The sequence below is a fragment of the Trachemys scripta genome, chromosome 7 (assembly GCF_013100865.1).
Source record: "Trachemys scripta elegans isolate TJP31775 chromosome 7, CAS_Tse_1.0, whole genome shotgun sequence".
Lineage (NCBI taxonomy): Eukaryota > Metazoa > Chordata > Testudines > Emydidae > Trachemys > Trachemys scripta.
In genome coordinates, this window is record NC_048304.1 from 18,078,723 (window position 1) to 18,105,436 (window position 26,714).

At 43.7% G+C, this 26,714-nt stretch overlaps 1 protein-coding gene across 3 annotated transcripts in view; it reads right to left on the bottom strand.

Annotated features, from left to right (window-relative positions):
• Positions 1–26,714, bottom strand: part of SRGAP3 (SLIT-ROBO Rho GTPase activating protein 3) — a 218,620-nt gene that overhangs the window by 63,304 nt on the left and 128,602 nt on the right. For all 3 annotated transcript variants that reach the window (XR_004646405.1, XM_034775363.1, XM_034775362.1), the window contains exons 3-4: positions 21,637–21,799; positions 8,865–8,927 (exon numbers count right to left, since the gene is read on the bottom strand). Coding sequence is in view for 2 of the 3 variants with exons in the window: in XM_034775363.1 (XP_034631254.1) it covers positions 8,865–8,927; positions 21,637–21,799 (226 nt within the window). In the remaining variant the exon portion in view is untranslated. The remainder of the gene's footprint in view (positions 1–8,864; positions 8,928–21,636; positions 21,800–26,714) is intronic.

Below are 26,714 nucleotides of genomic sequence, written 5' to 3' on the forward strand. Positions count from 1 at the left end.
ACACCAGTCTGCAAGGACTAGGCACATGTAAGTCTAAAAGTAAGGGGGACCCTTAGTAAATCAGGTGCACTGGAGAGAGGCTGGATCGGAAGGAATGGAGGCGACAAGGGGATGGATTTGTGTTGAGGAGTTTGTGAACCGCCGCTGGAAGATCATTCTGTGTTAAATTCTACAGGCTGGTTAAAAGAAACTTTTCATTTTCAATTACATTCTACCGGACTTTTCCTGTAAGGTAAGGAGCCAGCAAGGGGCTCTGTAACACGAATACAAGGGTTGCGTTTTTGCAGGCCAGCTCCTTTTTTCTCTGACTCTGTAAGCAGAGAGCTGGCTGCCTCTCAGCCACCCCCTCATGACCAGGCGTGGCCCTCACTTCACAGCCACATTCACCGCTCTCCCGCCCAGTCCCTGCATTCTCTCCCTTTCCCCCTGTTAAGCTTTCCATAAAGCAGTAGGACTCAAGGTTTGAAATCCTAGCCCCCCCTGAAGTCAATGGCAAGACTATCATTGACTCCAATGAGGTCTGGACGTTGCCCGGGATATCTACCTCAGAGGAAATTCTCTTCGCGGCAAAGATGCTGGCCACAATTTTTACTAGTGACTTGGGGTGCAGAGTTTGGACACAGAGGGCCTGGTTTTCAGAAAATCAGGTCCCTTTAAAGGCATCTCAAGTTGGGCACCTAAAATCACTAGGCACTTTGAAATCTAGGTCTTTGATCCCGCACTAATTTCTGCTTTTTGATGGTGTCCCCGTTTCTGGGCATTTATCCCAGTGTTTCCCTGCGGTTCTTGTCAGGCTGAGCAGTACTTTAGCTCTCCGTGCCTTTAATCAGCCCACATGAACATAGGGCCAGATCCTCAGCTGATGTAAATTAATGTAGCGCCACTGACATCAACGGAGCCACGCCGATTTACTCCAGCTTAGGAAATGGCCCACACTGCTCAAGTTGATCTACTACATTTCTTGTGCTAAGCATTTTTTTTTTTTACCATCCTTTCAACAAGGAAGTAGAGAGAGAGAGAAGCCCAAGGAGGGAGAAAACGACTGAATGTAACTCGCCAGCCCTTGTCTGTGATTAGAGAGCCCTTTATATTGTCTGACTCGGGGATGGGGATGGAAAGAGGAATCGTTGGGGGATACTGAACTACAGCCTGATAGTCCTGCAGATTAGCACAGACAGTTTATCCCCACCCATATCCTCCACCCTTTAGGCAATGTTAAAGAAAATAAACTTACAAGGACTTTCTTTCTGAGCCATTGATTTTCCAGAGAGCAATAACCCCATATCCCTGGCTAAAAATGGAGTGGAGGGACAGCTTTGGCCTAAAGCACACCTTGTTATATAACTGGCTATTCAGATGGCTGCTGGAATCCAAACCAAACCCTAAAGGTCACGTGCTAGATTTAATCTTTCTGGCCTTTGAGATCTGCCATGGCTTTGGGCTTTGCTTTTGACACTCCCTACCAGCACACTTCTGTGAGACTGCAGAGTAAACACAGCATTTGCTTTTCATTGGCAATGTACTGTTCTAGCTTCCTAACTGCACAAACCCATAACAGGGCATATTTTACTGCTCCATAACACACTAGCAACTAAATGGAGGCTATAGATCAGGGTAGGTGGAGTGTCAAAGAATGGGCCTCCCTTCCCATGCAATATGGCTGAAGTTCCTATAGAGGTGCTCCACGAGGCTCAGGCTCTGGAGGTGTGGAGAGGTAGGGAGGTGACAACTACCCCATGGCATTGTCTCCATCCCACAAGAACCCTGTGAGGATCCTTACAGCAAACTAGTGATGGTCTCTTACCTCACACTGGTTCCCCCATAGCAATATGCAACATCCGACCCCAACCAATGGGAACTTGGGGCAACAATACTTGCCATTACATGGGGACCATTGGAGGCAAGCCAGGAGGTAGTACAACTATATCACCTTATAGCTAGGGCCCTACCAAATTCACAGTCAATTTTAGTCAATTTCACAGCCAGAGGATTTTAAAACTCATAAATTTCATGATTTCTGCTATTTAAATCTGAAATTTCACGGTGTTGTAATTGCAGGGATCCTGACCCAAAGAGGAGTTGGGGGGGGAGGTGGGTCGCAAAGTTACTGTAGGGGGAGTTGTGGTACTGCTACCCTTATTTCTGCGCTGCTGCTGGTGGTGGCGCTGCCTTCAGAGCTGGGAAGCTGGAGAGCAGTGGGGAGACCAGATTTATAAATAAATTAATGGAGATATCCTATCTCCTAGAACTAAAAGGGACCTTGAAAGGTCATTGAGTCCAGCCCCCTGCCTTCACTAGCAGGACCAAGTACTGATTTTGCCCCAGATCCCTAAGCAGCCCCCTCAAGGATTGAACTCACAACCCTGGGTTTAGCAGGCCAATGCTCAAACCACTGAGCTATCCCTCCCCCACCATGGTCTGAGACGCATTTTTCATGACCGTGAATTTAGTAGGGCCCTACTTATGGCCTTCCCTTCCCTTGCAGCCTGGCCAGACAGAACAATCAGGTTCCATGAATCTATGCTCTCAGAATCTTCCTGCCCCATAGACAGCAATAAACCACGTAAGTGGCAATTTGGCCCAACGTAATTATTACAAACAAAATAAATCAGCTTTCATTAATATTTCCACTGTTCTCCATAATGGCTATAGACACCTCTTTAAATGAGCCTTTTCTCCAAACCAATGCCACTTTTATATTCCCCATCCAAGATAACACCAACTCTTTGCAATACAATTCTAGAATGTCAAAGGATAACAATCTTTTACAAGGACAGAAAGACGGGTACCTGGAGGGGTTTGGGGGGACAAACAGCTTTTGTCTGAACAAGAGACAAGTCAAGTAATAATCAATACCTGCTGGCAAACAGATCCTCCCGACTCAATTAAAAGCAAATATAGTTCAATCAAAATGATGTCCTCTGAACTGAGTTTTAACATGGGCAAAAGCTTCCTTTTAAATGTCAGCTGAGTTGTCAGCAGAGGAATAAAACTGTTTAATATGTTTTGGGGGAAAACGATGGTCCTGGGATTCAGCCCCAGGCCTGGGAGTCAGGAGAACTCCCACTGTCAGTAAGGTCAGCATTTCACCTCTGCACTCAATTCCTAGCTCTGTCACTGACTCGCTGTGTGACCTTGGGCAAGTCCCAGTTTGCCTGTAACAAACCCACTACCTGAGTCAGGTACGCTGCTGACTGAGATCTGCCTGAGTTTTGAACAAAGCTGGGCCAAGTTACATTTTTGGATGGAAGCTACAAGAAACCATTGTTGACGGGGAGGATGGCGGGGGCAAAACAGTGAATTGCAAGGAGTGTGCATCCACAGAAAGCAAAAGCAGAATAAAAAGGAAGTTTGCACAAGCCCCTGTGAAGAAAACACACAGCATTTTCCACAGCTGTGGCTGTCAAAAAGAACCTAGTGTTTTGCTTGGAAGAGGTTCGGCTGAAACATAAGATCTTTTTCCCAGCCAAGCATAAACATAGCCTCTAAATGAGCTTCAAATGCCTTATCAAAGTCCCCCAGAAACATGCCATCTCCGATTTATAATTTAAGAAGAATGGAAAGAAGAGTAAGTGGAGGTTTGAGTCCCATTTCTGCCCTGTCCTGTGTTATTTCACAAAGCCCATAACTTTCCATATGTGTTTGCAACTGCAGTTTTCCTAAAGAAAATCACAGAAAACAAACCAACCAGACACCTCCTATGCTACATACACCAATGGGGAAGAAAGACTTGCTGGGCTTTCATATAACCCCTCCTCTGCTACCCTGCCCCAACCCTGCTTCTTTTTGTTGAAAACACAGAGGAAAAGGCTGCATTTTGGCAATATCTAGCTATAACAAGAGAGGGCTCCCAGGCATTTCCAGAGACCCAAACATGCACAACTGCATTGTGCTAGTGTCACAAGAAGGTCTGACAGTGGAACCCCGGCCCAGTCAGTATTTTAAATATAATTAGGTTTTTGTCCCAGGTTGTGAAGTGTTCATTGGACCTGGATACTGCTGTGCCCAAACAGCAACTTTCAGCACGACTATTTGTCACCTGTGTTTGAGTTTCTGTACCTACCATGGGCCTGAGCCAAAGACCGCTGTGGTCAGCTAGACTCTATGGACTTGAATGGGCTTTAGTTCAGGCCTCACATTTGTTGTGCAAGAAAGACTGATTTAAAAAGAAAAATACCTTATCACAGAGCTTCATAGAACATAAGTGACTAGGCTGCGATGGGAGTAGGTTTACACCCTTTTCACAGTCATGTTTGCTAATTATAATTATTTTGCTTAAAGGTCTTCCTTCCCCACCATGTTTTACTCTCACTTGAGCCTGATGCGCATACAGGATTGGAGGAGAACAGGGGCTACAGGACTGGAGCTTCACTGCAGGATCCGCTCTGCTTATTCCGATTTGCATATCATCTCCCACTCATGAGCAGCAAGAATACAAACGATTGCTGGGAGAGTCCAGTACAGTGCTTTTCAAATGAATGTTCCTTGTCCAGTTTGCACCGCCTCTGAAAATCTTCAAGACTGCACAAAAGAATCATTTTATATCATTTATTCTTTCCAAACTGATGAAGTTTGTGTCACTGACACCACTGCCTTGGAAAGTCTGCTGTACAGACCACAGCCCTCATTATCTCTCATCTGATGCCACTTAATACAGCTAGGAACGAACTGGTCTTTAAAATTCCCAAGTTGAAAGGAACAACTATTTATTTTAAGTGCGCTCTTAATTCTGGAGAATGTCTACCTATAGCAATCTACTCTCCAATCTGCAATCCTCTCACGCCTTCTGGACAGCACTTGGAACAAAGTCACGTTGTCCCTGTCTTAAGCTATTGTGTCATAAAGAAAAGCTGCCACAGCTGTGTCCCTGGGATCTTTTTGCAAACAAGTTAATTAGCTACAATGGAAGGAGGAAAAATATGTTGTCATGTTCATTAGTTATTTAACGACACAAGTTGCATTTTGCAATATTAATATCATGTTCTAGATAAAGGCCACAGTCAAAATTACTAGTCATAAATGGTGCTGCTTGCTGCCTTTAGCTAGAGTGCTTTATGCTTCTAAATAGTTCCTCATTAAGGCTCAGATTCAGCAAAGCACTTAAACATATGCTAAGCACTTCGCTGAACAAAGATGGAGTTAAGCATGGGCTTAAGTGCTCTGCTGAATGAGGGCCAAAGGCCAAAATCCTGCTCCCAGTGGAGTCAATAACACAACTGTTACTGAGGTCAAAGGTGCAGCATCAGGCCCAATAGGGGACATACCTCTAATCTAGGCTGGACCTTATCTCGGTCCCACTCTAAACTGGTGTTATTATCCTATTGTTATTTTAAGAACATATGAACTGTCCTGCTGGAATAGACCAAAGAAGTCCATGCAGGCCAGTATCCTGTCTGAAAACAGCCAAAGCCAAATGCTACAGAGGAAGGAATAACCACCTGCACTGCACAGAATTGCAGGAGGACATTTCCGACTGCAAATGGCAACCAGCTTCAATCTGAAGTACAAGGGTTGATGGCTCGTATAATTTTTCACTCATTTAATACAGCTCTAGATGTTATTCTAATTCATATCAAGAATGCAATCATTTTTTAAAATTACGTTTTTTTCAATATCATCTTGCAACAGTGAATTCCCCAGGTTAATTATACATCATGATGCTTTGGCAATTTTCAGTACACTGATTCTAACTGAATGCTCATTTGTGTATTACGTGAAACAAACATTGTCACATGCAAAACAAGTAATTACATTGCGCCTCTGGAAAACATTAGCTCTATTATACAAATTGAAACTTCACTTTGCGGCTATCTATGTTGACCAAAATTTTGGCTGACGTTCCTTTAAACATGAACGCATACAACAAAGGGAACAAGTGGTGAGTGAAGATACCATATCTTCACGCATGACTCTTGCGTCAACTTGTGCCCAAATTCTGAGGGCTTATCTACACATATATTGGAAGTAAAACAACAAAATCCATTTTAATTCACACCTTAATTACTTTGGTGCAAGACTGTGTGTGGATGCTCTTATTTCAGCATGAAATTTTGATGCAACTTATGTCATTTTTTTTTATTTTTACGGACTTACTTAAATGAATAGGGCCCTCATTCCAAAATAAGGGTTTGTCTGTAGTACAGCCGGGACACGTACACTCCAGCTTGGGGAGACCTACCTTCACTAGCTTTGATTGAGCTACTGCACTAAAACCAGAATGAGAGTCACTGTGGGGAGGGGCTAGCTGCCCTGAGTACATACCTACGACCTCAGATGGGATTGTACGCTAGGCAGCTATCCCTCCCAGCACTCGGGCCACCACAGCTACACTTCTATTTTTAGCATGGTAACTTGGAGAGCTAGCATGGGTATGTCTTCTCAAGCTAGAACGGACACCTTCCATCTCTAGGGCACACGTACCCTAAGAGTCGATACACACAGGTTTACATCAAAAGAACGAAAGGTGTGAATTAAAACAGATTTAGTTATTTTGGCTCTGGCTTGTGGGTAGCAAAGCCCTGAGAGGCAAGTTAAACAGTGCAAAAGTTGCCACATGCTGTATACAGTTCTCCTCACACAATCCCCATCGGGGTCCTAGCCAGGGCACAAGAAAGCATGGGACGCTCACAGCTTCCTCTTTTATCATGCATAGCTGAAAAACATGCAGGGAAATCAGTCCACTTGATGAACATTATTCCAGTAAAGAAATGCAATACTGTAACGCTGATATAGCCCTGCACAGCATGCAATGTGCTAGGTCAGCGTGTGTGATAATGTTAACACCCAGTGGCTGGCCAACAGAGAGGATAAATGACTTACTATTACTGCCAACTAAGACAGACCTTCATTAGCATAAGAGGGAGAAGACTGATTTTGGAGCCAATGGTTCCAAATTTTATCCCCAATTCTACACAGTGATTTTGCTGTCGAATATTGTTTAATTATATGTGCAGTTCCTCGATTCATTACAAGACATTGCCAAGGTCTGAGAACACCACTTCAATCATGGGTATGGTGGCAAGTCACAGAGCAACACTGCCACGCTGGGTCATCCTACAAGCAAAATATGCCACAACATTTTAAACGATCACCCAAGGGATGACACAAGCCAGTTGCCTAACCAAGGTAATATGATTTGTACTCTGTGCATTTCGGATGATCTCTTATGACAACAGGCTGCCTAGTAAAGCTCAGTTCTTGAACCCGTTTCATTGTAATTTCTGGAAAGAGCATGCCACTTCCAGGCCACGCATTTCTAACAGGCTAACACAAATAGTTGGCTGTCATAGGTAGATCAACTCAAAGTAACGTGGTTCTCCTTCTCCATAGATTTCTGCCTTTTTATTCATTTAAGCACACCCAGGTCAGAATGTGGGAACAGAAAAGCATCATGGGTGAAATCTCACTGAAGACACTGAAAATTTTGCCATTGATTATGGGGCCAGGATTTTACTCCACATTTTTCTTACAGAGTTGCATTCATTTCAGACCCCAACAGACTTTTGAGACTTAGACTGAATTCACGGTGCTATGTCCTTTATTTGGTGTTTTTATCCTATATCTGGATCCTTTATCCAATCTGTGAATAGATTGATCCAAATTTTTTCTCCACCCTCATCTTAAATCTATCACATTGTTTCTGAAATTAATCTTAATATCCTACTGTCACTAAGAGACCTTTGATATCCAGACATCAACTCACTCCCAAATCTGGCCCTGATCACCCACCCACATAGTAACCCACAGAGCAATTCAATCCTACAGCAGCCTGTGCGGAAACGAGCCTGTTAAATAAAGAAACTAGCTATTCTTAGTTAAGGATTTTAGCAGAAATTTCAAAGAAAAAAGTTAATGGTCTATTGTTTAGGCCAGTTTATCAGCGTGACGGTACAACATGATTATCCATCTTGTTGGTAGGAATAAACCTGCTATGGAGCAATTTATGTCCAGGGAATGGATAGGGTTGAGGGGCTCAACTAGATTGCCTGACTTTTCCTAGGTAAGATGGATGTTATATTGCTTCCTAGAATACATCACCAATCCTTAAACCCAAACAGAAATGAAAAACCAACTCCTGATGGCCAAGGATCAGGAGCAATACAAGGACTTTTACTGCCTCTCTCATGAAAGCCTACGTTGGGAGGAGTGGCTCAGGTAACAGGGTCATTGTTTCATTTAGAACTAGGAAGATGAAATCTGTGAGGAAACTGCCACTGTTGAATTAAATCAGAAAGAACAGCACTTACAGGAGAAAAGTGATAACAAATTTACCTGCTGAAGGCCAGATTAAGCCATCATCAACTCTGTGACATGGGCAGGCAGCAGAACTCACAGAAGAGCCGGATACAATGTCACTTAAACAGTGCCAATTCAGAGTGACTCCACTGAGCCATCAGAACCTGGCTCAAATTGGAGTCACTGGTGACATCTAAAAGTGACTACAGAAAACAGGAGTAAAGGCAGCATCAGGAAAGCCCCAGCAGGTGTGAATGTTACAGCAACGGGTAAAGATCATACTGCATCTAACCCAAAGCAGCCTGAGGGGCCTCCACTCCAGTTAACTGCAAGAATCAGATCATGTAATCTATAATATGGTCTTAAATCCATGGCTTTTAAAAGCTCTCCACTGTAGGACTAGGACAGCTGGTAAGTTTTTCTCTGCCCTAGTCAAACGCAATTAAAAACCAAATATTTCCAACAACTACAAAAAACCTAAAAAGGCAGTAACTGTAACAGGGATGGAGAGAGCCTCCAAAAGTAATTGTGTTTCACACTGTACATAACCAATGACATTGACTCTGTTCGTGAATAAGGGAATCCTCACTACACAGCTTAAAGAAGAGAAGGAAGAACACATTACTTACTGTGTATAGCTCATTGGTGACCTTCAAGAGTTCTTCATGCATCTGTAGACCAATTTCTTTACTCTAGGACAAAAAACATTGAAAGATAAATTGAGATTCTGTTATGGTCACAATATTTACTTTTTCTTACAAAGGTCAGCACACTGGGGGGGGGGAAGGGGGGAAATAAATGAACAAGTTGTGCGACCTTGCATGGTTCTATGCTTACATGACATAATACTTAATGGTTTTCAGCCCTGCTCGTCCTCAGGTGAATTCTGGATGCTTTTTGCTGTGCTGCTGGTGGACCCTGCCTGTAAGACCAGCACCGCCAGCCAGAAGATTGCCTAGGAGATGTGGATCCTTCAGTGGCACAAAGATTCCTGGTCTGCTGCAGTGTATCTTCAGTGTGAAAAATGGGATTATGGGATGACGACATCCCTTCTCGATGATGTGACACACATGCAACATAATCAGTGGGGGGCAAGGGAGGGTGATGAACAGAAGGTTGGGGCTCAGATAATATGGTAATGGGCAACAGAAGATATATATCAATCAGAGATGGGGAAGGGATTAATGTTACAGCATTACAAACATGCTGTTAAAATTCAGGAAGATGGTGACTCTTAAAACTCACTGATCACGCGCATAATGGAAGAGGTGAGTTTTTGGGGTGGGCGGGTTAAATGAGGCTGGGTGGTGGTTCCGCAGATCGAAGCAGCGAGGGCGTTCCACGCTGGAGGGATGCCAAATATCTGGGGTGGGGGAGTTCATCGGTTTTGTTGGGCTTTTTTTAAAACCACAAATAAGGTCTGAAACATCGTGTAATGAGATGTCTTTGTTCCAAACCCCTTAATCACTTGCGTCCGAGTGAATCCTGCTAATCCCTAGCAGATGCCTTCACACCCATCCCACAGAGAACAAAACATAGCAACTTCTAAATGCCACTGCTATCTAGCCGCATTTTTCACATTACTTTCGTGCTTGCAGGGTTTTTCCTTTCCTTTTCTCAGTTTACAGAGGAGCGGGTAGATTTTGGCAGCACAAGAGCTTTCTGGCAATGCCTTTTTAAAATACATTCTGCCTCCACCCACATTTGCCCTCTGTTGCTTCCACTGCTTCCTAGACAAGATTTTCCATCCTTTGCTCTGCTCCAGCACCAACCAAATGCGTAGATTTTAATTACGTCTCTATTTTAGAAATGAAATTCCCCCATGGTGGGGAATGCCCCCGGGGCTTTATTTACAACACTTCTACAAATCCTGTCTAATATCCTTCCTGCTTCAGAAACTGAAATGACACCATCAAGTAGGCTGCCAATCCACTTCGGGATTCTGTTTTTCACATTTATAAACTTGAAAACCAAAATACAGATGTTTTCTGCTTTCACTGCACCTAGAATATTAGCAATGGGCGGCCCCAAATTAACCAAGACTTCTATTTCCATGTATTTTTTAAAAATCCTTATTCAAATAAAATCCATAAATGTAGATCCGAACAACAACACTGTACAGACCTATACATCCATGTTGCACCTCTCAATTATTGCACTCCTCATTCCAGACTTACATTTGGCCCTGTATCACCCAAACCAGGTTTCAGACACCATGGTGATGAGCACAATACAGATGTCTATACACTCAGATGAAAAAATTCCTCATAAGGTCTCTGACCTTGCAAAGTTCTGAGTAGCCCCATCTCCCTCTGTGTTCAGGAGGAGCTGAGAGTATTCCCATTCCAGCAGGAGGCACTCAGCACCTCTCAGAGTCAGGGCCGTGGTGTAATTTCTTTGCATTGTGAATCCACAGTCATGAAACTGAGTTTATAGAAAATTATTATTTTGCTAACATAACTCACTCCACTCAACACCGAACTCTGGGGGTCTAACATTTTTTTTTGTTTCTCATTTCGGGGATTCTGTCCAATGTTAGGAGACAGGAAGGTAGAAGGGCAGTTGGGTCCCCTGGATGGCTGCAATAGCATTTTAGATCTTTATGTTTACCTAGCACTTTTCATTCTGAGGCATCCCAAATTTTACAGGCTGTAATCTAAACTAATATACAGGTATCACTTACTCCGCCACACAAATGCAGCCAACTCTGGGGAGAAATAGGGTGGCTTAGCAGCTCACAGCAACAACTGCCTAACTGAAGAATACTGCATACGGTTGAAAGTACATTAAGAATTGAGATTGGAAGCATATACATGCCAATATGGGAATTTTACCAGGATACTGAGGTTAACAATTGTAAAAAATGCCATCTCACCTTTAATGAGCTCAAATGGTCAGGAAAGACAGCAAGCCTAGCAGCAGAGCACTCCCAGGGTTTTCGCTTCAGTACCAATTTAGCAGGCAGAGTATAACCTGCAGAGTCACTAACCATGTGCTGGGGTATCTTTCGTAGGTGATTGTGGGAAATGCCCTAGTCAGCTAGTGATCCCATGCAATCCTGCTTAGCTTGTAGAAGCTAACAGGATCACCTCTAGTATTGGAATGGATGAAGTAGCCCTACTGCCCTTCCTTCATTTCACTTTGGGTGGATCAATGTCTGTATGAGAATCAGTCAAAATACTTCTCCAATGAGGCACTACACTACAAAAGTAACCACTTCAATGCCACATCATGAGGGCCTCTGTTTCCACTCCAGCACTGGCAGGGCCTTAGAAAGCTTAGGGAGGGCAGTCCATTGTAAATGTAAAGTTTCATGGGTATTTTTCCTTGGCATCCTTTTCCCCCCTGATGCTGAAATCCCAATATCAATTTTTTTTTTTTATTTTGGCAAGGAGATGCAGATTTTAATCATGATATAGCCTCCCAGCTCCCACAACATGAATATAACATTTCACAGAAAAAGGCATTTCTTAGGGAACTGCTGATCATTTATTCTTGGCTGCAAACAAAGTCAAATCCTACTTAAAAATCCAGCGGTTGGATGTTACTGCACATGTGCATCCATTACTTTCCTGTTTCCCTTGTAATTACACCCAGATTCTCTCTGTGGACTCTTTTTGGCCTTGGCACATTCATTATAATTTGAAGACAGGGTTAAAATAAGTATAGACCCCCAAAACACTAAGAAGTCACTTTTAGAGTTCCTCAGGCAACTCAATATATTTTTGTGCATGCAGTTAGCATGAGCAACCTCTCCTGGGCCTGTTTAACCAAGGAAGCCCACATCAGACAGGAGACCTGTAATTAAAGCTGCGTGGGTAACCTACGCACATCCAAAAAGTTTAAGCTTAGATTACTAAAAGTTAGTCTTTAGTATGCAGGGCGCAGCTGATAGGATAGCCAATTAACAGGCTGCAATTTATCTCTGAACGATATTTCAGAGAAGAATAAAATACAATTTTCAAAAGTGACTAGGAATTCGGGGTGCCTTGGGTTTTTTGGGTGCCCAAACTGGGATACCTTAAAGAGGTTGGATTTTCAGAAGGAGCTAAGTACCTCCTGCCTTCTGAAAATCAGGCTTCTTTAGGGTGTTTCAAATTGGGCCCCCAAATTGAGGCAGTGAAAATCTCTAGCTATTCTTAGCAGTACCTTCCATTAACATAGAGGTAACAAAAGGTATGTCTACACTACCCACCGGATTGGCAGGCAGCGATCGATCCAGCGTGGGTCGATTTATCGCATCTAGTCTAGACGCAATAAATCGATCCCTGAGCACTCTCCCATCAACTCCTGTACTCCACTGCCGCGAGAGGCGCAGGCGGAGTCGACAGGGGAGCGGCAGCAGTCAACTCACCGCAGTGAAGACACCACGCTAAGTCGATCTGAGTACGTCAACTTCAGCTACATTATTCACATAGCTGAAGTTGCGTAACTTAGATCGATTCCCCCCCCGCCCCAGCGTAGACCAGGCCAAAGGTTTCTTTCACTCACAGCTCAACCCAAACACCCAGTATTTCCACTATTTAGCCTTTCCCACACCAGTGAAAGGCCTAACCCAAAATTCAAGCTCCAAATACTCTGAGTTTGAAGGCGTTCAGATGGAGGTCTGAACTGTACAGCTGCCCTCTATCTTTTGCAGCTGCCAAGCCAAAATCCCTGAACCAAACCCCTCCCAAACTAAATGGAGAAGGGTGGTCTTGTGGTCAAGACACTGAAACAAGACTCTAAATTCCTGGATTCAGTTCTTGCTTCTGCCTCCGACTTCCTGCGTGACTGTGGGCAAGTCAGGGAGGCCATAATTTGCAAACCTGGCTACCTAAAATTAGGCTCTTGAATCCAGCTAAATATAAGTGGCCTGATTTTCAGAAGTGCTGCTTACCCACAAATTCCACAAAAGAAAATGGAGCTGCAGGTGTGCAGCACATTTAAAAATTGGCTCACTTAGAAGCACTTCATTTGCACTTTCTAGATTCTGGAGGTTGCTGGGAACCAGAGCAGTCCTGTTATGAGTTAGAACAGCCCTTGGGATTGCTCTACTTTGAACCGTGCTGTCATGCCCCCTAGAAGCCTAACAGGCCCCTTTTCCTCCACCACCCACAAACCCACCCCCAGAGTGGGTAGCCTAGTGCGGTTTACCAGCTCTATACTGCCTGGAGAGCCTTGCTGTTCTGAGTAGTTGGGGTAAAGGGGCCAGGATCTCAAAGACCACAGCTCACCAGTTCACACTGTTGGAGCCTTTCCCAAATGCAGCTAGGCAAGAAGCCAAAGGACACTCAAATCTCATCAGAGTTTGCCCTCTCTCTTCTAAACAAGAGAAAAATTACACTGATATATTTATGAGGAGACAAAGTCAAAATGTCAGGCAGCGCGTTCCAATTCGCCAGCACCATCTGCAAAAATCCAACCTTTAATTTAGCTGCCTGATTTATGCCTTCTATTCCTATTAGAAAGCAGTTACTTGGATAGAGCAAGAGATGGGTTCAGTTTAGGAGCCCTTATTAAAATCAATGCTGCTGCAAGGGAAAAAAGAAAAAAGCACCCAACGATGCAGTGCGGCCTCCTTGACAACACAGAGAGTGAGCATTTAAAAAAAAAAAAGCACTTCCTTATTTGCAGACACCACATCGTCATTAGGTTTCCATCCAGAACAATGCAGTACACACCATAACCTAATTCACTTCACTGTCACGGCAAGTAATTAAATCTCAGCTCAGGGAATAACATAGCACTATTATTTCAAGCACAGCCATGTTTGTGTCTGTTACATATTTTTTCCCTATGTTCTATCCTAATAAAACAAACAGCACGTTTATTTCCATCCCTTGCATTGGGGGTGACTAAGAAGCTGGGGAGGGAGAACAGAACCCCTTCTGGGGGTCTGCACCGATAGCACTTCTCCCTCTTAGGACAGCAACCTCCATTGGCATCTACTAAAACAATGTGCTGAGGCTGAAGTGGGGACACCGATTTGTACAGACGGGAGATCAAATTGGATCATCTTCAATAACTGTTCTTAGGAAGGAAATAAAGTAAGAGGCTATCAGTAATACTAATAATGGCCCCAATCATCTCCTATGTGGAACATGCATGAGTAGAAGCCTGGGAACTCTTGGAATATTCCCTTATCAGAGTCTCCTCTCTCTTTGTACCTCAAAGGTAGGGTTCACCTCCTTCATGGAGTAGGTGGGGAGTTCATCTCTGCAAGTACAGATAAGCTAGAGGACAGGGATGGCTGAACAGAAGCCATGTGCCTCTACAATGCTTGAGGACACCTCCACACACACACACGGCTCTGCAGTTTCCCATTGGCCATTCCCCTGGAACACTTCCTTTAGGGAGGGCCACAGTGCACAGGAAGCACACTTAAATGATCATCTCACTCTGGACTGCATGGGAGGGAAGAAGGATGGGGGCGGGAAAACAAAAAACACACACTCCATGCATGAAGCCCAACCTCCCCAAGAAACATTCCAGTGGACCCGGGGAAGGAGGGAGGATGCCATGGAGACTATATACTTCCCAGACAGGGACTCGTTTAGTTTATAGCTTGTCTCCAGGCCAAGTGGATAATTTGGCCCGATGGCTCTTACCATACGAGAGTATTTTACACATGAATAAGTTGACTCTTGCATCCCATAGATGAGGTAATCACCATTGTCTTCATCTGAGTGGCGGGGAAGCAGATGCAGAGAGGTTAACTGACCTCCCCTGGTCACTAATAGTCATTCTCAGAGTCAGGATTAGAACTCAGGAGTGCTGGCTCCCCTACACTTAAACCACATGATGATGCCCATACCTTTCAAAGATGATGATTAAAAATGAACAAAGCAGATCAGAGCTCTTCAAACCCTGGCCCATTTCTAGAGCCAGGAACTAATTTCTAGAAGTAGGAACAGCCATCTGTTCTGAAGGTGCTGAAATGTTCAGCTAACATTTTCCCTCCACACCCTATTATTTTTTCCATTTTCACTGCATGCCCCTCCAGCTTCCATCATGGACCAGATGCACTGAAATACAGAGAGATGGGGCTTTCTCGTGGTATTTTCGGCTTCAGTCAAAGAAAGAAGTACCAGAAACCTGATAAACAATCCAGCTCAGGTTTGCATCTCCTAAAAGTTCAGATAAAGACATTCTGGGGACTGCAGAATAACTTCCCAGTGACAATGATTGACAATGAACTAGAAATTATACTGCAGGGCACAAATCTTTATTAGCCAGGGAATGGATTCGATGATCCAAAAGGTTTTTTCCCCCCATCTCGAATTCCTACCACTTTATGACCTGAACTAAAACCTTTTGAAAACCACCCATCAATAAAAACTGAATTTATACAGTCAGATCCCAAAGTCATGTACAAGCTGAAATATAGCCACCTCTGGGTAGGAAAACTGCAGCCTCTTCGTTTTTAAAAGAAGCACTGGACACAAAAGAGTTCCTTTTTTTGGTTCGGTTTTAATCTGACATTGCCCATGCTTGCAAATTTTTTTTTTTTTTTTTTTTTTTAAACAGGGAAATATTTTGGTTGTCAGAGAGAAGTAGAACCAGTGGCACAAGTAATAGAAAAAAAAATAAAAACACTGTGTCTCACAGTTGGAGACCCAAAAATGGAGATACTCATAATCAGAAGCCACTTATGAAATGGCTCGCTCATGTGTCCAAAAGGCACTTGTCACCATCCTAGTAGTGGCACTGGGATATTTGTATTGTAAGTATTCATGTTTCTGTTTGGACCTGAATACGCAATCCCAGTGTTCAGCACCAGAGCTGGCTGGAAAACAAAATATTCCCGATATGAAAAAATTCAACTTCTGGGGGAGGGAAATTATCCCAAATTGGGAGGAAAAGTCAAAAAATATTGGGAACGTGTTGATTTTGACAAATCAGTATTTTCCAATGGAAAAAATTTCCTTTTGAAATTTTCGATCGGCTCTATTCAGCGGGCAGTGTGCCGGACTGTAAACCATTCTAGTGAAATTTATTACTTTTGGAGGACTGATGGATTTTACCTAACAAGAAAACACATCCACTAGAGAACAATTGCCCTTTGTCATTGTAACTTTAACAGACCAGTGCAACAAGAAAAGCGATATCATTACTGGGTCTTTTTATAAAGATCCCAAGACACATTTAATATCCCTTTGGGCTTTTCCTTCGCCATAAAAGTCATCAGTACAACACTACCCAGCCTTAGAGTAACTAATTAAAGGCCTCGAGCTTGGGTTTTAAGATTGCAGTAAACTATTGTGAAGATTATAACAAGTGCTATGGCTTTAGATTACTAGGCCCATAGAAGGCAGGCAAAGTGGTCATGGAATGAGAGAGTCATCTGATACGGAGTCACTCCTGCCCCTGAATCAACTCAAATGGGTTGCTAGGAGGCACTGTAATTGACAGTCAAGATTGTAGCAGAAGGTTCCACACCAGATTCTAATGCATTGCCGAGTGAAGGAGAGTGCATAATTCACTTAATTGCTGCGATAAAATTTAAATACAGTGGTTTGATTATAGCAGGGTGAAACCTGTGCCACCTACTACAGAGATCAATCGTGCTGATTAGACCTTCTCGCACATCTATCGTGTTGGGATTATCACCCTTTCCTTTGCAAAGAGAATCCACTGCAGCCATTTTACACCATCCCAAATGACTGTGCCACATTGAGTAGTGATGCAAGTGTCACAATAGAATGATGCAATGGCATCTGAAGCCAATGAACATGAGGTGGTGGGGGGGAGAAATAATTGTGGTGCTTCCACCACAACATAGCTCACAACTGGCTCTATTTACAGATGAAAGGGTAATTCTCTCCACCTGGTATTGCTCTAAAGGAAACTGACACTCCATTAAAATACTCCATTACCCTACAGTAACGGTCCGAAGTACTATATTACAGGTGATGCCTATTGCAAAGGTTGCCTAACACTTTCCATGTTAACCCCCTCTTTTCAATGGCAAAGAACTCTGGCAACTTTAACCATTTGGGCTCAAATTTGCCATGACTGAGGTCTGCCTCAAGTTGAATTTTTCTGGAAAGCTTGAGCAAAAAGGCGGCAACTATTTCCAAAAGGTTACTGAAAAATAATAATTAGCACTATGGGTATGTGACATATTTTACAAGCATGTAAGAAGACTGAGGATTGCCCTCAAAAGCTTATCGTGTAAGTAGACAACATACAAACTGGGGGCAGGAAGGATGCAATACAAGACTATTCTTTTTACACACACACACACACACACACACAATTTGCATTGTGTGTGCTGTATTTTTTTCCCCTTTAACTCCTGTCGCTTTTCTGGTCCTTAATCCTCATCAACACTTCAAATTTGGTCTCTCTAACCTTTAACCATTTCCTTTTTGAATTGAAGTTGGTTGGTTTCTTTAAACCTTTCCTTGTTTCCTTTTTTTCTTTTGTTTTAATTTCTTTACTCTTTTCCAATTTTCCTTTCTCCTTGTAAGCTATAGTGTCAGGCCATTACTGTAGAATGCTAATGGGATTTTTGCTTATTGGGGGCCACTGTAGTAACAATGGCTTTCCAAGAAATAGGATTTCTCTTTAAGATGATAAAAGGATTTTGATAAATAATTTCTGCTGCTTCCCTAAAAACAAGAGAGACTCGTCTCCTATTTGGACATGTTGAGCCAAACTGCCAGCTGCTATAAACCGATATACCTTGTTGACATACAATTGCTGTAGTTCCACTGAATTCAGTGGAGATATGGTCGACTTCCACCAACTTAAAATCTGGCCCTATTGGTTTGCCTTGGCTCTCACTAAAACGCCCAGTGACAAGGGGGTGCAGAGCCCAGCTGCACAAAAGCTCATTATTTTCTGCCTCATCAAGTCTTATCAAAAGCCAAGATGCTTGGAATCATCCTTGTCCCTGGAGCTCCAAACAGATTTATATAACCAACACTATAACCCAGATCCCTGAGGAAAGCAGCTTGCATCTGGGTTTTTTTCCGGGTTCATAATTCCTGGTAAGGAGGAAAAGAAACAAAACGCACCACACACACATGCAAGCAGAAAGGGGGATTAAGGTTTGGGAAAGGGAATGATTTCTAAGTAGTTTTTCTTCATCGTTCAAGGCTAACAAAGCTCCCAGTGCTTTCAGTCAAAGAAGGAGTGTTCCAGGAGGAAAGAATGGGAGAGAGACATGCCTAACAGAATTGCACAGTGCCCTAATGTTACCAACAACTAGGGTGGTGGTTACTGCATGGCAATGCACTGAGAGGCCATCTTCCAGAACCAAAGAGTCAACTCCAGTCTCAGTCCTAGAGAATCTATGGATCCTCACTGGGTTCAAATTATCCATCTCCCTGACAACATCACGGCAAGCAAGAAAGGTTTGAATCAAACTGGCTCCACTGCAGAGCAGGAGAACAAGCTGTGCCATAAATATAAGACTCCAGAGTTCAGAGATGTGCAGTGAAATCAGAAACCATCTTTGGAGGAAATGACAACAAGCAGCATCATTGGATCACAGTAGGGCAAGATGAACGAGGCTTCTAAGAGTGGGCCCAATGCAAGGGCAGGATATAGTCCCCGGATAAAAGACATATTGGATATTAACACTGATTCTGCACCTCCCTCCCCATGAGCCTTTATGCAGTCATTTTTATTAGGAAAAGACAAAGCGGTTCAGACAAAAGTAAAAACTAACTCAAATCTTAGCCCCAAATTCAGAATCCAAATCTTACCTGAGGTTCCAAAAGTGTAAGTTAAACTTCCCTCTCCCCCTCAATGTGACAGCTGAGGCCATTGTGAGCCTTTATACCAACTTGGGAGTGAAACTGAGCGATCTGTTGGCTCTCTTAAATCCTGCCTACTCCAACACTTTTAAACACCAGCTCAGTGTCTCCAAAGTTCCCATTTCCCTCCAGCTTGGGTAAGCCAGTGGGCCACTCCTTGGGCTAGCCATGCAGAAACCTATCTACCATTGGAAGGATAAAGATCTTCAGTGGAGAACAACAAAATACAAAGCCACAGTTTACTGGCTGATAATCCTGACGGGAGCTCAACTGAAGTCAGTAGGAGGTTAAGGAACTCAGCACCTCTCAGGACCTTTGTTGGCAAATTACCATTGTGCTGATCAAATGCAACTCAATTATGCATGTCCTGATAGCTCAGCAATTATACATCCCTCTCTTTACTGCAATAGTTTATATTTACATAATGAGAGCTCAATATACACTTGTAATGGGAGAAGTCACAAAACCTTCCAGTTCCTCTATGCATCCAGGGTGTCACAATCCATTAATAAATCCTGGACTGGGGGAATTCAAAGTGACATCTTGGAAACAAATGTTACCATAATTTATCATCAAAGAGCAATCTACAGCAAAACTAAATGGCTGAAGAACAATTAGGGATGCCTTTAACCCTTCTGGTGCTGGCCTATTTGCATGACACTCATCTATTAATATAGCCTATGACATGCTCTCCCCAGGATAAGGACTGGAAGTGACATCAGTTGAGATATTCAAAGCTACACTGGACAAAACACAGGAAAATACGTTTTAGGGAACAATCATGTTGGCTGCAGGGCTAGACTGGATGATCTAATAGGTATTTTCCAGTTCTCATTTCTGGGATATTCATCAGTGCCTAAACTACCTCATCAAAACACTGACAAAAGTGAAAACCCACAACAACTCAGTTCTAAAGATTCTGTCTGAAACAGTACACAGGGGGTTAAAGCATAACGCTTATCCTCTAAATTGTCAGCCTCCCGATATACGTTAGTGGCAAATGACGACACAAAATAAGCCTTTTCAGTGATTTAGCTGGTCATTATTTCTACGGACATGTGAGTCCTACTGTGATTTAAACCTCCAGGGACAAATGCAAGTGAAATCACACGACTCCACAACTCAATTGTGCAGCTTCCTTCTGATTAAAAGCAGGTGCTGGCTTTGACAGGCTAGAGATGGAGACAATGCTACTTTATTTCTGTCGGCAAAAGGACTGGAGAGTGGGGAAAGGAACCATTTCTACACAAAGTAAGTACGTGTACCATTAAGTCTAAATAAAGGAAAAGAAATGGAACATTGTCTACTCAGCAAAATATTTTATCACCTTGGCTAGGTAAAAGATTGAAATATTTTAAACACTAGGCCCTTGTTTAGTCACCATTCAAGCACAGACATGTGCTACTGTGATTTAAAATGAGATATGCCATCCAAAGATACACACTGGGACCAACTGGGGAGAAGGGAAATTTTTAAAAGTAAATTGTAAATAGTTCCTTTTTAGTCCTACTTAACTCTGAATTAGGCAAAAACTGGACCCTTGAATCCAAGCCCCTTCAAGGCAGTTATGGGGCAGAAAAAGGAGAAGGATGTTCAATTTCAGGCCACCAGAATCAAACTTGCCCTTATGGTTTCAGTTCTAGGTCAGATCCAAAATCAGAAGTGTTACAGTTTAGACCCAGATATGGCTGAAATATCATAAGAATGGCCAGTTTTCAGGAGATTTTGGTCCATGGCAGCAGAAGTTTAATGATAATTGCTCATCCTACCAGATTCCCACCATTTAGGATGGTCAGAAAGCTCACAAGACCATCTGATCCCATGAGATTATTGTTGGGCTGGAATCTCATAAGGCCAGCTTGACATTTTGGGAATGTCAAATCCAAATCTTTGAACCTGAATCCTAACCTTGACACTAGAACTAGCCTGAAACCTCAAACCCAGCCTAAACCAAATTGAGATTGGAGCAATGTCAATACAGTCCAACTCTGTTAAAGCGAGAGGAGACTTTATGGGCAAGGAACTGATCCTATTCACTCACATGTAAATAGCCAGCCACACAGTGTGGAAAATAAGACACTACACTTGTGCCCAGACCATAAGCTCTGCAGAAGGCCATCAGACAGGTCCAGTGTGCATGCATTTGTATCTGGGATTGGTTCAGTGGATGCACTAAAGAAAATTTTGGTCAGGAATTTAGAAAGAGAACTGGGGAGTCTCAATTCCCAGATTCCTCCACTTCTTGTTTCTGGAAAGTATCTCTAAGAGGTGTAGCCCTGGTCTCTCAAGTCAATGGCAGTACTCTCTCAAGTCCAGTACTTCAATAGGGCTGGAATTTCACTGCAGGTTTCTTTAGCTCCTGCAAAAGCAAGATATTTTACAGTTCCCACATCCACACTATTTCTAATATGAAGAGTTTTGCATTTTTCATGTAAGAATTTCAGATTGCTTTACCATAGTGACTATTGTATCCCCACTATTACTATCCCCACTTCACAGCTGATCTCAATCCCAAAATCTAAAGTAGGTTCAAACTATCACTCTCCCATCTTCAATGGATCTCTAGTTTGTGCACAATCTCATAGGAAGTTGCATTGCTCTGTGAAAAACTAAGAATGGCTCCTTAATAAAAACTGCCCTTTGCTTTGCTTACCTTCTTAAAGAGCCTGATGACGTCTTCGCTGATCTGCGAGAGGCGGACAATGACATTGTTCATGAAGATGTCATTCAGGGTAGCATGGTCTCTGCTCTCTCGCCGAGTCTGGGTCAAAACTAGATACCAGCAATTCACCGGGGAGAGGAGGTGCTGATCCTTCCTGGGGAAACATGAACAATTCAAAGAGGAGTTTAATTCACAAGTGGATACTATCAACGATACTGATACAGTCATCTTCCACTGAATAAATCTGCTACTATCCCTTCTGCCTAACAAAATAGGTCTGAACTCAGCCTTGTCACCTTCACTAAAGCCAGTGCAGCATTTGATTAACTACTTGATTGTCATTCATAGCATGTGTTCTGGATTCAAGCTGTTCCTGCTGTGCATGGCTGATTAGAATGAAATGTGAGGTCTCATAACAAATATCCATAAAAGTGTTACTTCATTGGATGCATTTATTATACCCAGAGCTAAATGAATGTGAAACCTCAGATGTGCAGATCTGTTGACGGGATAGCTGGTCATCACATCTCATGCTACCAACATCCATAATCTCCTCACGTCTATGGTGCTCCCTTCCCTCCCCCTGTGGGGACTGGCTCGGGCCTTGCCATGCCCCTCTAGTGGGGCACACCCCACAGTTTGGGCACCAGTGTTGTAATGATATCCAGGCCTTTAAAAAAAGTGTGGCCTGCAAGGGGAGAATTACACTTCAGTAACACAGTGCAGCCTCTCTATATACAGCAAAAGGTGCAAGTCATAGCAGTGTGCCTGATATAACAGGAAAGCTGAATGTATTTCATCAGTGTTCGTAACCAATACAATACATCATAACCTCATAATAGGAGAATTCTGATAATGACCCCTAGGAGTGTCATGGTGAATTGGTGCCTGCCTCGTCTGGTATCTCTAGTTGTCTAGGAAGCAGACACCAGTCAGTTTGGTGGGAGGGTTTCTAACTACACAAATTTGGCATTCCGCTCTTTTTCCCCCCACGCACCAACTTGGCAAAATTTCAGTCAGCCAGTGAGGCAGACTTATAATTTCTGTGTCTAAATCTTCTCTGAATCTCACGCTCCACTTGGCTATTAACAAAGTCATGATTAATGACAATTTTAACGGCAAGTTTGTGCCAAAAATAGAGGGGGGACGTTCCAGCAATGTATTGTCCAACACACAGTCCATCACTTTGCATTCACATGCAATATTTTAAAAAGCTATTCTCGGATGGGGTCCCAAAACGCTTCATCAACATCCCTTGGTTCACACAACCCCTTTGCAAGGTGGGAAAGTATTACTCCATCCACCAGAGACTGATAACCTGAGGCACAGAGAGGTCCTATTCCCAAACCTTCAATTCTCAGACTGATCAGTAGAGTACCAAATTTCAAAGGAAAATATACCCAGGTAATCCAGCCACTGAGACTGAGGTACCTGTATCTGTCCCTAGGTTTGGCTAAAAGCCAATGTAACCCTCTGGTAAATGTGTGTTCCAGGTCCCTCTCTGTGCTCGATCAACAGATGATCACTTGGAGGAGAGGAAGGTGATCAGGAACAGTCAACATGGATTCACCAAGGGAAAGTCATGCCTGACCAACCTGATTGCCTTCTATGATGAGATAACTGGCTCTGTGGATATGATATATCTTGACTCTAGCAAAGCTTTTGATACGGTCTCCCACAGTATTCTTCCCAGCAAGTTAAAGAAGTATGGATTGGATGAATGGACTATAAGGTGGATAGAAAGCTGGCTAGATTGTGGGGCTCAATGGATAGTGATCAACGGCTCAATGTCTAGTTGGCAGCCGGTATGAAGCGGAGTGCCCCAGGGGTCGGTCCGGGGGCCAGTTTTGTTCAACATCTTTATTAATGATCTGGATGATCTGGATGATGATGGGATGGATTGCACCCTCAGCAAGTTCGCAGATGACACTAAGCTGGGGGGAGAGGTAGATACGCTGGAAGATAGGGAAGGGGGTACAGAGTGACCTAGACAAATTGGAGGATTGGGCTAAAAGAAATCAGATGAGGTTCAATAAGGACAAGTGCAGAGTTCTGCACTTAGGAAGGAAGAATCCCATGCACTGCTACCGGCTGGGGACCGACTGACTAAGCAGCAGTTCTGCAGAAAGCGACCTGGGCGAGAAGCTGGATATGAGTCAGCAGTGTACCCTTGTTGCCAAGAAGGCCAATAGCATATTGGGCTGTATTAGTAGGAGCATTGCCAGCAGATCGAGGGAAGTGATTATTCCCCTCTATTCGGCACTGGTCAGGCCACACCTGGAGTACTGCATCTAGTTTTGGTCCCACAGCCCCCATTGGTCTGGAGCAGCGATCGGCCGAACCTGTGGATGCGGCAGGTAAACAAACTGGCCCGACCCGCCAGTGGGAAGTGGCGCAGGCCGAGGGATGTGCTGGCCGCCCTTCCCGCAGCCGCCATTGGCCTGGAGCAGTGAACCGCAGCCAGTGGGAGCCGCGATCGGCCAAACCTGCGGACGCGGCAGGTAAAAAACTGGCCCGGCCCGCCAGGGGCTTTCCCTGAACAAGCGTCGGATTGGCTTTGAAAACCACTGCTCTAGCCTGTTCTTCTAGACTTCCATGGTAATGATTCCTGGATTTTATTCCCTCCAATTATAATGGTAAATTGAGCGTCCAAGACAACTTTCTTGCCAAATCTACTGTTAGTGGTGGCAATAGCCTCCCATAGGTCATTATGTTCTGTCCATTTCCCCTTACAAAGCAAAGAGAAGTCCCTCTGATGCTCTCGACAAGGGTGCCAAGGGAAAACCCCAAGTGCATTGCATCCCTCAAGTTGCGGGAATGAAGGTCCTTCCATTCATGTAATTCCAGCAATTTCAGTGGAAAAAATATGCTGTAAAGTCTATTTTTTATTTTGGCCTGGAAAAGCAAAGCTGCAAACTCCACGCAGTAGTTACATTATTTGCTGTTCACATGCACTCAAGATGACACAGAGAGCTAAGGGTGTCCTGAGGGAAAGAGAAGATGGGAATTCACCCCAAAGTGCTTGTCCTCCTTCAGGCTTCATTTCTACCCAGGCTCCATAGCAGCCCTACCTGTGGAAGCTGAAGGGCTGGTGTATTGAATCAAAGCATGCTCTGGACAATCTGGTTATGCTCCCAACATTTCTCAGGCAGAACCGGCTCTCTACTCACCACTAGTGGAATGAAGCTGCCACCACTCTCCGGAGTGGGAGGAGCAGCTAAATTTCCACCCCAAGATTTCTGCACCAGTTTTCCGCCAGCTCAGCCACACTGACTGTTCTGGCTCCAAACCTTACCCCCTACAGTTTTTTTTTTTGGGGGGGGGGTTGTATCGGATTCCAGCTGCATGGGGTCCCGCTTGCATTTTTTAAAGAGCACAAGAAGAAACCTTTTACCTAATATGGCTGACTAAACTGCCACCCCTGGCGCTATTCAGCGCAGACTGCTGCACTGACAGGATGGCTAAGCCTCGGAGCACTCATGGAAACTGGCAGGGCTTAAGTTCTCACAGACTATTTCCCAGAGCTCAGGGCTTCAGCCCCTTGGAGCACACTGGGGCTCCTGCAGGTTTGAAAATATTTACTGGACTCTGCTCTGATTTAAGTCCTGGAAACTGGACTCCGTCTCCATCGGGCGACAGAAAGATGAAGGGTTAGTAGACTGCAAAACAAAAAGAGCTGTTCTGATCCCACTATGCATGTCCCCTCCTCCAATTCCAGTTAACATTTACAGTTTCAATCAGCCTTCAAATCACCCGAAGACTCAGCTTTGAAAGTGGCCACCTTGGTCATCTCACTCAGGGCCATATATCACCTTTGAGTTGAGCATGCCGTTCCCATTAATTAGTTTACTATGCAAGCACTGAGGGCAGGATGCTTTCACCAAGCTCTAAACTATTAAAAAGACATTTTAAACATACTCTTATGATTAAGTCTCCTCTGTTTAAAAAAAAAAATTATACTGGCCTTAACACTTGAACATTGCTCCTGTCCTGCAGGAAGATTCCCACTGAATAACTAGGTACTATAGCAGAAAAAAAACAAACACCACAGGATGGGAGCATTTTTAAAAAGAGAGTGCCAGAACGCTACACAGTGCCTTAATACATATAATAATGTACACCTCTACCTCAATATAACGCTGTCCTCTGGAGCCAAAAAATCTTACCGCGTTATATCCAACTTGCTTTGATCTGCCAGAGCGCGCAGCCCCGCCCCCCCCCGGAGTGCTGCTTTACTGCGTTATATCCAAATTTGTGTTATTTCGAGTAGCGTTATATTGGGGTAGAGGTGTATTATAGGGGAGGAGGCGTATTATAGGGGAGGTAGTGTAGTTTAATGGAAAACACACAAGACTAGAACTCCGGCGACCAGGGTTCTAATCTCACCTTTGCCACTGGGTGACCATGGCAAGTCATGCCAGTCCCTGCTCTGTGCCTCAGTTTCCCTATCCGTAAAATGGAGATAATGATACTGACCTCCTTTGTTAAGTGCTTAGAGACCTGATGTAAAGTTATTAATATAAATCTTATTAATGAATACAGCCCTGTGAGAAAGGTGATACGTTATATCCATTTCAGAGAGAAGTGAAGCAAGGCATGGAGAGGCAAAGTGACTAGACGGGATCTAAAAAGGAATTTTCCATCTCTAAATTTCTAGGATTCTCTTCTTCATATGGAATAACCAACAAAATGTCATTTAAAGGGCAAAGATGAACCTTTCCCCTAGCCTGCTCCCATCTTAGCCTTGCAGTTATATTAACATAGGGCGATTGGCACCCTCCAGCTGCACTTGCTTGGAACTTACTAATAATTAGACGTTCACAGTATGTTCCAGGGCTTGCTCAGTCCATCCGCCAGATGCTACTCCTACCTCCATCTGGCTGCCAAAACTAATGAACCCGCAATGAGTTGCTTTAACAGCAGTAACAACTGAGATCACCCATCTCCGAAGGATTCAGAGCCATTACGTGCACACATGGGATGGAGGTCTACTTTTAGCTATTCATTTTTGTGATGCTCTACACAGAGCCAGAGTTCTGCTCCAATTTCTAAAAACTTTGGTTTCCACT